This window comes from Hydra vulgaris, chromosome 01, assembly GCF_038396675.1.
Source record: "Hydra vulgaris chromosome 01, alternate assembly HydraT2T_AEP".
Taxonomy (NCBI): Eukaryota; Metazoa; Cnidaria; class Hydrozoa; order Anthoathecata; family Hydridae; genus Hydra; species Hydra vulgaris.
The window spans coordinates 27,762,501-27,777,500 of NC_088920.1; the positions used below are offsets into that span (position 1 = coordinate 27,762,501).

A 15,000-nucleotide genomic window follows, 5' to 3' on the forward strand; every position below is an offset into this window, starting at 1 on the left:
CTTTCAGAACCAATGTTGCAACAAAAATAGGAAGTTGTTTTTTGAACATGGTAGACCTGCACTTTCTGGTTGGTCACAAACTTCGTAAGATATTTAATCGAAATACCATTAAAATAAGCTACTCGTGTATGCCAAACATCAAGTCCATCATTAATTCGCACAATCACAGGATATTATATAGCCAAGGTAAAGATGAGGGAAATATATGCAACTGTGTCAATAAATCCATCTGTCCCATGAACAATCAGTGCTTGTCGAAGAACATCGTTTATCAAGCGACTGTGTCGTCAAATAAACCTGACTACAAAGAAAAAGTATATTTTGGCTTATGTGAAACTCCATTTAAATTTCGGTATGCTAACCATCTAAAATCTTTTAACATTAATAAATATAAAAATGATACCGAATTGTCTAAAGAGATTTGGGACATAAAAGACAAAATGTTTACACCCTTAATTAAGTGGAAAATTGTAAAATGTTGCAATCCTTATAACACTTCATCAATAATTTGCAATCTTTGTTTATACGAAAAATTCCTTATTTTAACATATAAAGGTGATAACTTGTTAAATAAACGAAATGAGTTGATTTCAAAATGCAGACACAAGAATAAACTCCTCTTTTCTCGACACCGGTGATTAGCTAATATTTTGTTTTTTCGTTGCCATCAAGTATGTCTTAGCGACGTTAAGATCACACTACCCAGTATTTTGTAATTTTTAGCGGTTTTTTTTGTTTTTTTTTTGTTTTTGAATTTGTATTCAATGGCTGATGATTGCCGTATAGGCATGAAACTTAAAGTACGATAGAAAAAGTTGTTTTTTCTTCGTTAATATATATGTATGTCACTCTATTTGAAGTATCTTTTTAATATTGAGCACTCTTTTACGACTATGAGTTTTGTTTTATTATTATAATACAAAACAGCCTTAAATATCAATATATATATATATATATATATATATATATATATATATATATATATATATATATATATATATATATATATATATAAAACCATTTATAAAGCTACCATGAGTACCAATTGTTGGGTTTAAACAAACAGAAAAGGCTTTAGGAAACAAAACATAAAAGGATCACATCAGCTCCAAATTTAAACAAAAGTAAATTTTTTAATAGGCGTGATAGTGATAACTTGACAGCATATACTGGGGGACCATTTTTTTCTAAATTAGTTGATGTCAGTACTTGAATAACGTTTTTTTGTTTTGTTTGTTATGCTCTTTTTTAAGTTATTTTTTTAACAGTTTGTTTTTATTATAACAATTTTGTTGTGTGTATACTGGCAAAAGATGTAAAGTTGAAAATTGGCAGTTTTGACTTAATGATGCAGTATTGTAAGGTTTACAATGCTCTACAAACTGGCAAAATACACAAAGTTGAATGAAACATAATCTTTTCTCTGGTTAAAAAAGTACATTTAATATTAACTTATAAAACAGGTATTTTATTCATGCTAACTTATGTTACACTTTTTTTTACACAGTTGCACTTAACATTATAGTGAATTTCCGGTGTCAACACCAAATGCAATTTAATAAGGTTATAAAAGTTTCAAATTTAAAGAAAACTGAAATGATTGATTTCTCTAAAGCAGGATTTTTGTGTTAACATTTTTTGCCACTAAACTCATGATATGTTTAAATAAAATAGTTATCTATTTTTTCAAAAAAGTTTATATACAGTCATATTTATTTAATCCTACACACATATACACACACACACACATGCACAGTATACTGGTAGCTCATTATCAAGCTTAGATTTCTTAGTCAGCAACGTCAAGTTTTTGCACTAACCCAAGCAACTGGGTGATTATTGTTGAAGTTGTCTATACTGGTAAGCTATCCTTCAATTATAATATTCTACAAAGACAAAAATAAAAGACTACATAAAAGATGTCATGTTTGTTATGTACATGGAATAAAGACTGCTAAAGGATATTCACTAAAAACTATTTATCAAAGTTTGTCAATTTTGTTTATCATAAGCAGGGTTGCACCTGAAAATTGTAACAAAATTTATCACACACAACAGGACTATACTTTGCAGTGAGAATCTTTTGTTAATATTTTTGATGTGATGTTTGAAAAAAATCTAATTAAATTTGTTGTTTTATTTTATCTTAAAGAGATTTTGACTATTAGATCTCTATACTAAAACTTTTCTTTTTACTTATTTTTCAGATTATTTTTTTTTTGTTTGATTGCAATGTTTACCTACTTTTAGTTAGCAGTTAGACAAAAATTTCTATTTGTAATTTACAGTTAAAGTCAAAATGAATGTGTATTAAATTTTTAGGGATAGCAGAGTTTTGGTGACATAACCAAATAAAATATTTTTTTTTTCAAATTGTTTTTTATGTAACAAGAAAAAGGAGCTAATAAATTCTGACTAGTACTTTAGCTTTGTGATTTCTTTTCAAGACAAATTAAATCACTTACCTTAACTTCTTGATATGTAACTTTTCTCTTACTCTGGCGTGTATTAAGTTTTTAAATAAGACTTCGATAAGTCTTCTATTTCACAATTTGACTATTTAGAATCTCACTCATTGCTGACCTTTTATGGACCTTGTATATCCAATCCATCACAAAGTTAGTATCTGACATTGCCTCAGTAGATACTAATAAAGGTCCAAAAAACTGTTTTTATTTGTTAATATATTATTACAATTATTTTTAAAGGATTAATATTATAATTTAGTTCCTTGAATAGAACCTTGAAAATTATTATGTTAATTTATTTGTGTAAATAAATTTGAGGCTTTGTTAAAAGGTTTTGATATGTCAAAAGCATGGTTTTAGCCTCACTATTTTTATATAACATGTTAAAACTGTTCAGTTTTTTTATTTTACAGTTATATAGGCAAAAGTAGTAAATAGTTAAATAGACAACAAAATATTTAATATTGAACTAAGTAGACACTTAGACAAAATATTTATATTGAGTTAAGTAGGCACTTAGAATATTTATATTAAATTATATTAGTGCAAAGTGCTTATTTTTTGAATTCCAAAGTTTTAATTTTGGAACAAATGTGAACAGCAAATATTAAAATTCATTATTTTTAAAAAAGATTTAAATATTACAAGCTTAAATCATTTTTTACATTAATGATTAATTTATCCATTATTAAATATAGATATATAAATATTATTTATTATCTAGCATGCTTAATTATTATTTTATTACATGTACACAGTTCAATAAAGTATCAAATACACGTATCAACAGGTTTATAAAAGATTGCATAAACTTAAATGCGCACTTGTAAAATTGTGAAAGATACATGTACAATCTGATTACAAAGTTTTATTAATCTAAAATAATTTTGCTTACTTTTTTTAAATTCCATTATTCAGTTAGTAGATCTGTTTTTTTAATTATGCAAGTGTACTTATTGTATGGTGCCATTAGATTTGATAAAATATCTGCATTCCATACCTAACTATTCAAAAGCTCTACAAATCCCATTTTCTTGATAATAGTTTTATGTACAATAGGTTTTTTATATTTTTATTCATATTTTTGATTAATGTTTTTTATTAAAATAATATAACATTCTGTTTTAAAAATCTTAGTCCAAAAAAGAAGTTGTGCAGATCTTTGGTGTCATGCTTCGACGGCAAATTGGAGCGCGTTCTCCTACTGTAGATCATATTGAACAAAACAATGAAATATTGTTTCAACTTCTTAAAGGGTAAATTTTAAGTCTATTAAGTTTGCTTATTTTTGTAGAGATTTTTTAAATAAGTATTTTTAGATTTTTTTAGATTAAATCAAAAAGCAGACAAAACATCTCATTTTTATAATTTGAAACTTTACAGATTTATTTTTACAGCTTTTTAAGCTTTTATTATAATTTTAAGCAGCTTTTAAAATAACAATATTTTTTAAATGTTCATCAAGTTAGTGACCAGGACTCTGGCTCTGGTTTAATATGGAATAAACACATATGTAAAATATAAAGTGAATTTTAATTAAAGATGAAATATATTAAAGGATGTATCAATATTTATACACTCTTAGGCATTGCACAGATCTGGCTTCAGCTTTGTTTTATCAAAACTCCAGTTGTTTACTTATTAGTTATCACTCATTAAATCTGTTCTATTACTAAATTTAAAAAAGTCATCTTAAAAGGTTAAAAAAATTTTTTAAGGTTTGCCCAAAGCCCTTAATTGTTAAAATAATTATGACTATACAGAAATATTAAAATTTTAAGTGATTTAAATGACTACCAGATTTATAGCATTGTGTTATATGTAACATAATTAATTATACTCTCCAATTGTTGTAATATGTTTTTATTATAATTAAAGAGTTATAATTATGATTAAATTTTAATTACCTAATAACTAGGATAGCAACAACATCATCATAGCAACATCAAAAAAGAATTATTTTCATACATAATAGTTTCTGTCTTTTATCAATCAGCTGAACATTTAAAGATAAAAAGAAATCGTTAATTGTTAATTAATTTATTAAAGAAATAATTATTTTTAAAATTATTAAAGAAATAGTTATTTTTAAATTATTAAAGAAATAATTATTTGTTAATTAAGATAATTAATATTGTTGTTGACTTTTTAAATAAAGCCTTTTTTTTACCTTATATTTTTAAATATATAGATGTTTTTTAAATATATAGGAGATTTTTTTTTATTATATAGGCGATGTTTTTTGCTGTTGTAATTTTCTTCTTTTTTTATTTTTATTTTATTCAGATATGAAAATCCGGAAATAGCACTAAATTCAGGTATGATACTTCGTGAGTGTATACGTTATGAGTCATTGGCCAAAATTATTTTGTCAAGCGAAAAGTTTTTTGACTTATTTAAATATGTGGAGGACTCTACGTTTGATATAGCTTCTGATGCTTTCAGCACATTCAAGGTTTATTTTTTAAAAAGAATAGTAAAAATATTATTATAATTACGTTAAATATTATTATGACGTTATATAAATAAAATTTTCCTTTTTTTTATATTTATTACTTTTCTTTGCATTTAATTTTTTTAGGAACTTTTAACGAGACATAAGTTACACTGTTCACAATTTCTGGAACATGAATATGATAAGGTTCGATTTTTTTTTTACATTAACATGGCATTATTTATAAAACTGTTTTTCTGGGTTAAACACAACAAAAAAAAAGGAACACACTAAAGCAAAATTTAAATGATCCTGTTTCTGTATTTACTTTAGTTATTTTTTATCATTTCTCTTTTTAAATACATGCAGTCTTTATTAAACTTTTTTTTATTTTGTACTTTGTATTTTTTTATGTATTGTTCTACTAACTCTACATTTTTATCATGCTGACATCAAAATAAATTATAATAATTACATAAGTAATTTACAGTTTTATGCTTAATGTCCAAACTAGGAATTTTACAAAAGTAATAGTGATGAAGATCTTTGGTTTATTTAACCTGGTTTTAAACCTTTATTTTCAAAGAGCTCTAGACGGCAAGTTAAGATGAGTTTCCACGTTTTTCTACGGGAACTACTACAATTTAGTTATTTTTTCTAAGACAAGCACTAAAACAACAAAAAGTTTTAAGGTTCATGAAAACGACTGAATAAACAAAACGATTTATTAGTAAAACTCATGCACATTCATTAAATTCTATTTTTGTGTGGTGCTCCTTGCCATTTCTCGTTTATTAGGAATAGTTTTTAGGATGCTAAGAAGTAAAATAGCATGTTAGGGGGTTTGGTTTGGTTGCATGGAAAGAAAAAAGTTTTTAATTTGGTTTATTTAATTCTGTAATGAGTCTTTTTTTATTAAATCAAGTATAAATCAGTCATATGTAGTTAACATACAGCAATAAAAGAATATACTGCTTAAGTTTTAAATGAATTTGAGAAAACTGTAAATTGTGCTTAATAAATAAAAGCCATTTTCATATCAGGTCTGTTTCTCAGAAGATCGTATATCTCAGAAGATCGACCAACTCCAAAAAAATGTTGCTCTATCACTAGTAAAAGCGTGTGTGTGTGTGTGTATATAATATAATTGTTATAATTTTATGAAAATTATATATTCATTATATAATATATATCTATTGTGAAGAAGTATTTCATAATTCATCTCATAATTTTAACTCAGTTTTTTTCCTGGGTATAACTTGTGAACCACACCTAAAGCTTTTTTGTTGAGTTGGTTTTTTGAACTTTTGTAGTTCTATTTTTAGTTATTTTTATTCAAATGTGTACAAATTTTTGGATTTCCTAATGAAACATTAGATTATTATTAGCTAATTGTTACTAAGCAAAAATTGTTAATGAAACATCAGATTGTTGTTTAGATTCTAGCAGTGTCTTGTACTAGTAGCATCTAAGTCATTCATTGAAGTCTTGCACTTTCAAATTTATTAGGGGAACATTAGAAATCATTCTTATTTTCGTAAGTAAATAAGATTTTTGTAAAGTTTTTTTTCACGTCAACTATTTTTTAGGCTAATTTAGACATAACTCCTAACAAATAAATGGTGTATAATGGTCTTTTCCTAATGTCCCTGGTGCATAATGTCTTTACTTTAATTGGTGGCTTTTCTTTCTCTTGGTAGTATCATGCTCTTCTTGTTAATCCACATAATTGTCAAGGTTCGTATTTCAATATAGTTGAAAGAGAGTTGTAACCTAAGAGATAGGAGAAGCCTCTAGACATTAATAAGTAACTATAAAAAAAAAATAAAGTAGCCTCTAGACATTAATAAGTAGATCCTTGGCTGTAGGTAAATAGAGTAAAACAAAAAGCATAACACAAATGATGATTTTGCAGGCGTGTTGTAAAATTTATCTTAATCCAATCTTTCAATAAAATTGAACATTTGAGAAATCAAATGATCTATTTGATTTGATTTATAATAAAATAAAAAAAACATTAACAATTAAAAAAAACCTTTCAAAATGATTTGTTTTTTGGATTTAGAAGTTGGCATTTGTTTTTTTAATTTGGCAACTGTTTTTTTGTTTTTTTTTCTTGTTTTTTTTTAATAAAGTTTCTACTTTAATACATTTTTTGACTTCATTAACTTGCAGAAACTTTAGATGACATCATCAACTTGCAGAGACTTTAGATGACTTCATTAACTTGCAGAGACTTTAATTGACTTTTTAACAAACAAGTTGTATCTTCTTTTTTCTTGAATAAAATTTTTTTTAAAGAAATTTTCTTGAATGTGTCTAATTTAATTAAATACTTTCTATAAACTGTTTTGTATAAATCAATAAAAATTTCCAAGTTCCAATTTATTTTGAGATTTTAATGTTAGTTAATGATAAATGATAAAAAAGTATTTAAATTCTTCGTTTTGTCAACGTATAATTTAGACTTATTAAAATTTCTTTGAATTTTTTTTGAAGGTTTTCACAAAATACAGAGTTCTTCTTGATTCACAAAACTATGTCACAAAGCGGCAATCTTTAAAAGTTTGTTATTGTTGTTTTTTGTATTTGTAATTGCTTTTAATTGTTTTGATTTTAAATAATGAAACATAGATACAATTGTTTATATAATTAATAATGTTTTCTTAGCTTTTAGGCGAACTATTGCTAGATCGACACAACTTTATTATAATGACACGATACATAAGTAATCCTGATAATCTAAAACTTATGATGAACTTGTTACGAGATAAAAGCAGAAATATACAGTTTGAAGCGTTTCATGTTTTTAAAGTAATTTTTTTTACTCAGTTAAAATAATGTTTATAATAAAATAGCATCAATACTGCAAATAATATAGATGACATAGATAATATAGATAATGTAGATAAGGTAGATAATGTAGATAACATAAATAGATAATATAGATTACATAAGTAATATAGTTAACAAGTTTGATTAAATACTTAAGTTTTTGTTTTTAAGTGTTACTTGTTTATTTTTTTACCCAAAAATTTTTCCTGAAAAAAAATTAGTGCAGACATTAAAATGCAGTCCTTGTAATTATTTCTTTTCAAAATGAAATAAAAAATAGTATTTTGAAAATATTGTTTCCATGGGTTTCATGAGAAAATCTATTCCACGGAAAATTTATAGGAAAATCGTTTCCATGGATGAATTTTTTTTTTTCTTCTAAACTTTTTTCAGTTAGTACTATTAACACTAATTTGAAACTAAACTAATTAATGTCTATAGTTATAACTAATTAATAAATAAATTAGCTAATTATTCTAACTAGTTAATATCTTGATAAATTAGCTAACTAATTAAAGTTTTTACTTAATAAGTTAGCTAATTAATCTAACTAATTAATGTTTTTACTAAAAAAATTAACTAAATATTCTAACTAATTAATGTTTTTACTAAATAAATTAACTAATTATTCTAACTAATTAATGTCTTTACTTATAATAAAAAGAAACACTTGTTCAACAGGTCATATTATATTCTACTCTGTCAATTCTTAGTAATTTTTCTGTTAATTTTTCAGGTATTTGTAGCAAACCCAAACAAAACACAACCTATATTAGATATCTTGTTAAAGAATAAAGATAAACTCGTAGAATTTCTTTTGAATTTTCACACTGATAGAACAGGTGATTTTTATTTCTAGTTATTGTTTTAAATTTCTTTATAAAAAATATTTCTATTCATACAATTAAGTTTATTAAAAAGTATACTAAAGTAATTGAAATACATAAAAGTATGAAAAATAATTTTTTGTGTGTGTAGAAGATGAACAGTTTAACGATGAAAAAACATATCTAATAAAACAGATAAGGGACTTGCAGTCTTCTTCTTCCGATGGAGCAAGTGATCATTAGTGGTTTCAATATACTTTTGAATGAGTACTACAATTAAGCAAATAATAAAACTTTCTTTAAGTCTCACTGAATCTCACTGGAGTTCACCGAAACCTTTTATAGTTATGTATTTGTAAACATCATCTTTATTACAAGTGTTTAATTTTGAAACTTTTTTTTGTTATCAAATGTATCGTTATGGCTGCATGGGTTTAACTGATGGAATATTTTTATATGTTAATGATATCTAAAAATTTTTTTTTAATAAAAATGTTTTGTAATATTAAATAGTCTGAAAAACGATTGGTTTAAAAATTCATCAATTTTTGTTATCTAAAATACGATTGGTCTAAAAATGGCAGTTGTTATTTGTTTGACTTTTTTTACTTTAAAATTATTTAATTTTTTATTATTATTCAGAAAATGTTGTTCTTGTTTTCTTTTATGATTTTGTAACTATTAAATGCAAAAATCTTGAATACAATTTTCTCGAAACAATTTTTGCGTTTTCACTTTTATGCATTAGTCGTCCATTTTAATTTTTTTTTTTTTTTTGAATTAATTTTATGTTTATTTAATGGTTAGATCTTTTGACATGATGCACAGTGGTCACTTTTGAGGCAAAAATCACATCTTTGCCAATTTTGAAGCTAAAAAGCTAAAATTTTCGGTGAATGTTCATTATACCCTGGCCAACAACTATTATTGTAACGTCGGTTGTCATACCTCGAAAGACACATTGATAACACGAAACTAAGGACAAATGAAATAACAAATAATAAACATGTGACACGTATTTCATATTCAATTTTCAACTTTCTATAAACTGTAAATAGTCACCAGCTCTATAAACTGTAAATAGTCACCAGCTGATACATTTTTTTTAATTGAATAAATATCATACATGTGTAGAGCACCATGAACACATAGCGTAATAACTTACATTTAACGTACTTATTTTAATATAATTATTTTTGGAATACCTTTTAACTAAAGGTTCTCTGTAGGATAAATTACACATTTATGACATCTTGATAGATTGCTTAAACATGTAGAGTAGCACCCAAGGACAAAAAGTAAACACAACATGACACATGTTAGATGACAATATTTAAATTAATTTAATAATTTCTATGATTTATGGTACACTTATGAATATTACGAATATTAATGTATAGAATAAACAAACTCTAAAATAACACACCAAGGACACACATAACATGTGGCATGCTTTTTGTATTTATATTTAGATCTAAATGTTAAAATTTTTTCCATAATACTGATTTTTATACTTTAACTTCCTGGTCAATTAGCAAACAAAATCATCAAGGACACATATTTTATAATTAGGGATCGTCCATAAATTACGCAACGCAAAATATTTTTAAAAAACAGAAGTAGGAGATAATAAGCTCCTTTTCGCGGCGATTTTCATTAAACTTAAGGTGGTACATACCCATAAAAAATAAAATTCAGAATAAGACAATATACAACAATTTTCTTATTTGTTTTAATTCAAAATATATTATTTTGAAATAATTTAATTTAAAAAATAGTTAATCAAGCCTTTTTGCCTCGATTATTATTGAAAAAATGGTATTTTGTAAACAAAATATCTAAAAAACTAAAATAGTTCAAGACTTCAAGTTTTCACTAGTTCTTCATTGTATAGTAATGCAGGAGTTGAACTAAAACCATAATGCAAAAAAGTTCAGAAGATATTGATATTTCTTACTCATTAATGGTATTTTCCACTGGAAATGCCCTTAAAAAGTGCCATAAAATTACATTTTTTTAGTGTAAAACATCAGTTTTAGTTCAACTCCTGCCATTATAAATAAAGAAAATATTGTGAAAATTTCAACATAAAAGCTTATGTTGATTTTAAGATATCGTGTTTTTAAGTTAACAAAATCGCTAAGTATTGAAAAACTGAGTAAAAAATACAAAAATAAAATTCAACTGACAAAAAAAATTCATTAATATAAGCTTGCAAAATAAGCATGAGTCTCTCCATACTATTTCATTTTATGTTTAAATCCATTTCTAGTGGCTTTTTATTTTCTTCAAACATATACGCCTTATGTTGATGATGTTGATCTTTGGTTGGTTTCTATGAATGTTTTTTATGCGCTCTTTATAACTTTCAACAAATGCATTAAGCATAAACTGTGAAACTGGCAAAGTTTTTGTATTGTTGGTCTTAAACCAAAATTCTCACCATTAATCTTACTTGTATTAATAATACAAAACAAATACTTATTTCAATGACTTTTCTTAATACAAAAATATTCTTCAGATGTTCAGTGAGCTGTGTCCTCTTTTCTGTCATTAACCATCAACAGAAACTGTACAGGTCTTTGTTTCTTCATTTTTTAGTCTCTTTATTTTTGCTGTTTCTATGGCTGTTTTAGTCGTAAATGTTTTGCAAACACTATATATACCATGCAATATATACCATGTATATGTACCATGCAAAGCAATAATAATATTGTTGTTTAAGCTTTTAAAAAATAGAAGGTAGAAAAAAATATATAAATAATGAAGTAAAAGATTTCATAGCTCTATAAATACTATAATCTTCTCAAAATGCTACCACCATTTAATCATTAGTAGCAAAGAAGTTTTTGCGATATTGCTTTTGTTTTACATATAAGCAATAAGACTCTTGTGAGTTTCAAATGTTTGATGTCATTGACAAGAACTTCAAATACATGATAGGTGTAGTTCTTAACTAAATCCTTGTTGCTTCACTTTATTATTCTAACATTAACATTATTTTCACAGTCTGAGCTAGTAGCTACGTCTTTTATTAAAAAAATCATGATAAACTAAAACTATTCGTAATGTTATAATTATCTTTGTCTTCCAGAATTATTTGGTCGAGTTTTATTTTTCCTGGTCAGAGTTCCTTGTTGACAGTGAAGCACTAGATGTTAACGTGTGTTAAATCTTATTTTTTTTATGAGTCTGTATTGATTACAAGCAAATAATCTATTTTCAATTCCAGAATGAGTTCTTATTATATTATTTAAGTATGAATTTCTTAATTAAAACTATATTGTTATTACAAAAGTGTTTTAATCACATATAAACTATACGTGCATTTGCAAAACTTGTACTGAACGAAATTGTGATTTGAAAGTATGGCTAATAAATTTAACTTAACATGCAGCTGAAGGGCTTATCATTGCTAAGGGCGTTGCTGTGCCTGAAAATTTACGACATTAAAAAAGGTGCTAAATCAGTTTTTTGGATAAAAATATTCAAAAAATAACTTTAAAAACGTACTCCTCATTAAATTTTGTGTCAAATATGGTAATAATAGTTTTTTTGATTTTTTTTTTAATTTCTGTAAAATAAAAGGTATGTACCACCTTAATAGGCTACTTTAATTTTTTTTTTTAATTAGGACTGCGAGGGAAAACTTTCAATCTTTTTTGTTTTGTTTATTTTGAAAGTTTGCGTTACGTAATTTATGGACGATCCCTTACCTAGACATGATATAATATGCAAATGGGAGCACAGGAAAAACATATGACTACTTAAAAAAAACGCGTAATATTGGTTTTATACCGAGATTATAAATAAAAATAAATTTTCTTTAATATTTATACATTAAAATTTTTTTTTACTAAACTGAGCTATTTAATAATACACATTCATATAGGGTTTGATTTTATAAAAAACATCAATGAATGGGGTATTGCAAGGCTCAGGTAGTTTTAATTTATCCATAACTTTCCAAATTATGTTTGTAGCATAATCCATTATTCCTTGAAGATTCACAGAAGCACTGTAGTTTGAAGTGACAATTCCGGAATCTGGAATGCAATCACTTTTAGCTTTCACAATAAAATTAATTATTATTATTTATGTCGCACGCTGAGTGCAACTTTTTCATATTAAAATTTTATTTTAAAGTAAGAACTTTTTAAAAACTAACTGCAATACTGCATGAAGAAATCAAAAAGATAATTTTTAGCAAACAAAAATTTATTATTTAATATTTGTGGCATGATTTAAGGTTAAGCTTTTGATAGTATAAACATTAAGTAAAGAGTGACTTTTTAAACCCCATTGAACTTTAAATTGTAAACTTTAATATAAAAAATTTTATTTGTTTCAGTTTTCTCTAGCAAATAATCATGAATAGACTCACGCTTGAACAACGCTACGAAATTGTTAAAATTTACTTTGAAAATAAGTCGTCAATTCAAGCAACTTATAAACAACTTCGTCATTTTTATGAAGCACATAATTGTCCAGCTGAGCAAGCAACCCGTCGAATTGTAGATAGATCTTGTACTACATTCTCTCTAGAGGATTCAGTAGCATCAACTCGTCGAAGGAATGTGCGTTCCGAAGAGAATATCGCTGCTGTAAACAAAAGTGTGGAAGAGGATCCAAATTTATCAATTCGTTGTCGGTCGCAGGAATTGGGGCTTTGTCCGTCTATGACATGGAAAATTTTGAGCAAAGATCTTGATCTACACCCGTATAAGATTTAATTGGTGCAAAAATTAAAGCCGCAAAACCATTATATGCGTTGTTCCTTCGCCGATTGGGCTCAAGAGCTGGTTTTGTTAATAAGCGAAATTGTCACCAATGGAGTGAGACTAATCAAGAAGAGACCATACATACTCTATTACATCCAGAAAAATGCACCGTTTGGTGCGGTGTACACGTTGGTGGCATCATCGGACCTTATTTCTTCAAAAATGAGGCGGAGCTCGCGTTTCGGTCAATGGAGATTGATACCGCACCATAATCAATAATTTTTTAATTGAAAGTATAGATGACATAGATACAAACGAGATGTGGTTTCAACAGGATGGCGCTACTTGCCATACAGCAACTGCAACCGTTGACTTATTGAAATCAAAATTTGGAGATGAGTTAATTTCAAAAAAATGGACCCGTCAATTGGCTTCCAAGGTCGTACGATTTGACACCTCAGGATTATTTCCTGTGAGGCTATATGAAGTCAGTGGTTTATGCTGATAAACCAGCAACAATTGATGTCTTGGAGGCCAGCATTGTTCGTGTTATTCGTGACATAAGACCAGAAGTTCTTGAGAAAGTGGCCCAAAATTGGACATCCAGAATGGGTTTCGTCAAGAACAGCCGCGGTGCCTATACGCCCGATATTATTTTTAAGTGTTAATGTCATGTATTGGTCTTTGAAATAAATTCAAAGAAAGAAATTCAAAAAAAAAAGTTTAATTACAGTTTTATTTCTTGTTTTACTTTTTCCAATTTGAAGTTTTATCGGGATTAAAAAACACCCGTTAGGAGTGGAAAAAACTTATTTTTAGAAATTCAACAATTATCTCTGATTTCTATATTAATTATAGGAAAACTAAAAAATGAGACCAAGATAAGCAAAACTAAATAAGATCTACCCCTACCAACAATTTTTGGCTAAACTTGACATAAATTTCCAGAATGTTCAGAAATTTTTTAACCCAAATAATGGTTAGTAATATCCTTGCGGAATGCGGAAGCAGAAACCGCTGTCACCATTTTTACACAATGTTTTACAGTATGCGTGTGGGGTGTCGAACTTTTCTAAAAGATCAACTACTTTATTGTGATGCTTATTTGACTCATGTTTATCATTTAGCTGCATTGTTAGTAAGGCTCCGTCCACCGTGAACTATTCCTATCAATCAATTCCTACCTATTCTTTTCCGTAAAGTTGAGAGTAAGAACTTGAAATTGTTGCACACTTGCTTAATTTAGTTCTATACTTCTTTCTTCTATGTAACACTTAGTTATCAGATATGTGGCTGCTCATCTGGTAACATTGCCAGAAGGATATTTTTTTAATGACCAAATATTGCATTTGTTTGAATAACTTTTTCCAGTACTTTTCGTAATACAGTTGAAAGGTACCATGATTTTACTATAGTGCTGCACCAATGCCTGGTGCCATAAAAAGATTGAAAAATCTAATTTGATGATAAATCACATAGGGGCATAAACACAAATAATGAACGTCGCTATAGTTACCATCAAACTTGATGAGGAATTTCAATATAATGGTTTGTTGGTTGAAAACCTATAAATCATAATGTAAAAACTAATAGTTTTGAGGAAGATTCAAATAAAGTCTGGATAGCATTAAAGACCAGACGTTTATCCTTTTAACTTCTCCATCATATGGCGTAATAGAATCTCATTTGCATGTAGCAATCAAATTACCAATTGT

General features: G+C 26.6%; 1 protein-coding gene across 2 annotated transcripts in view; it reads left to right on the top strand.

Annotated features, from left to right (window-relative positions):
* Positions 1 to 9,284, top strand: part of LOC100209595 (calcium-binding protein 39) — a 23,845-nt gene extending 14,561 nt beyond the window's left edge. For both annotated transcript variants that reach the window (XM_065787816.1, XM_065787815.1), the window contains exons 6-12: positions 3,606 to 3,724; positions 4,755 to 4,923; positions 5,050 to 5,109; positions 7,402 to 7,467; positions 7,573 to 7,716; positions 8,474 to 8,579; positions 8,716 to 9,284. In XM_065787816.1, coding sequence (XP_065643888.1) covers positions 3,606 to 3,724; positions 4,755 to 4,923; positions 5,050 to 5,109; positions 7,402 to 7,467; positions 7,573 to 7,716; positions 8,474 to 8,579; positions 8,716 to 8,807 — 756 coding nt within the window. In that variant the 3' untranslated portion in view covers positions 8,808 to 9,284. The remainder of the gene's footprint in view (positions 1 to 3,605; positions 3,725 to 4,754; positions 4,924 to 5,049; positions 5,110 to 7,401; positions 7,468 to 7,572; positions 7,717 to 8,473; positions 8,580 to 8,715) is intronic.
* Positions 9,285 to 15,000: the final 5,716 nt, after the last annotated feature.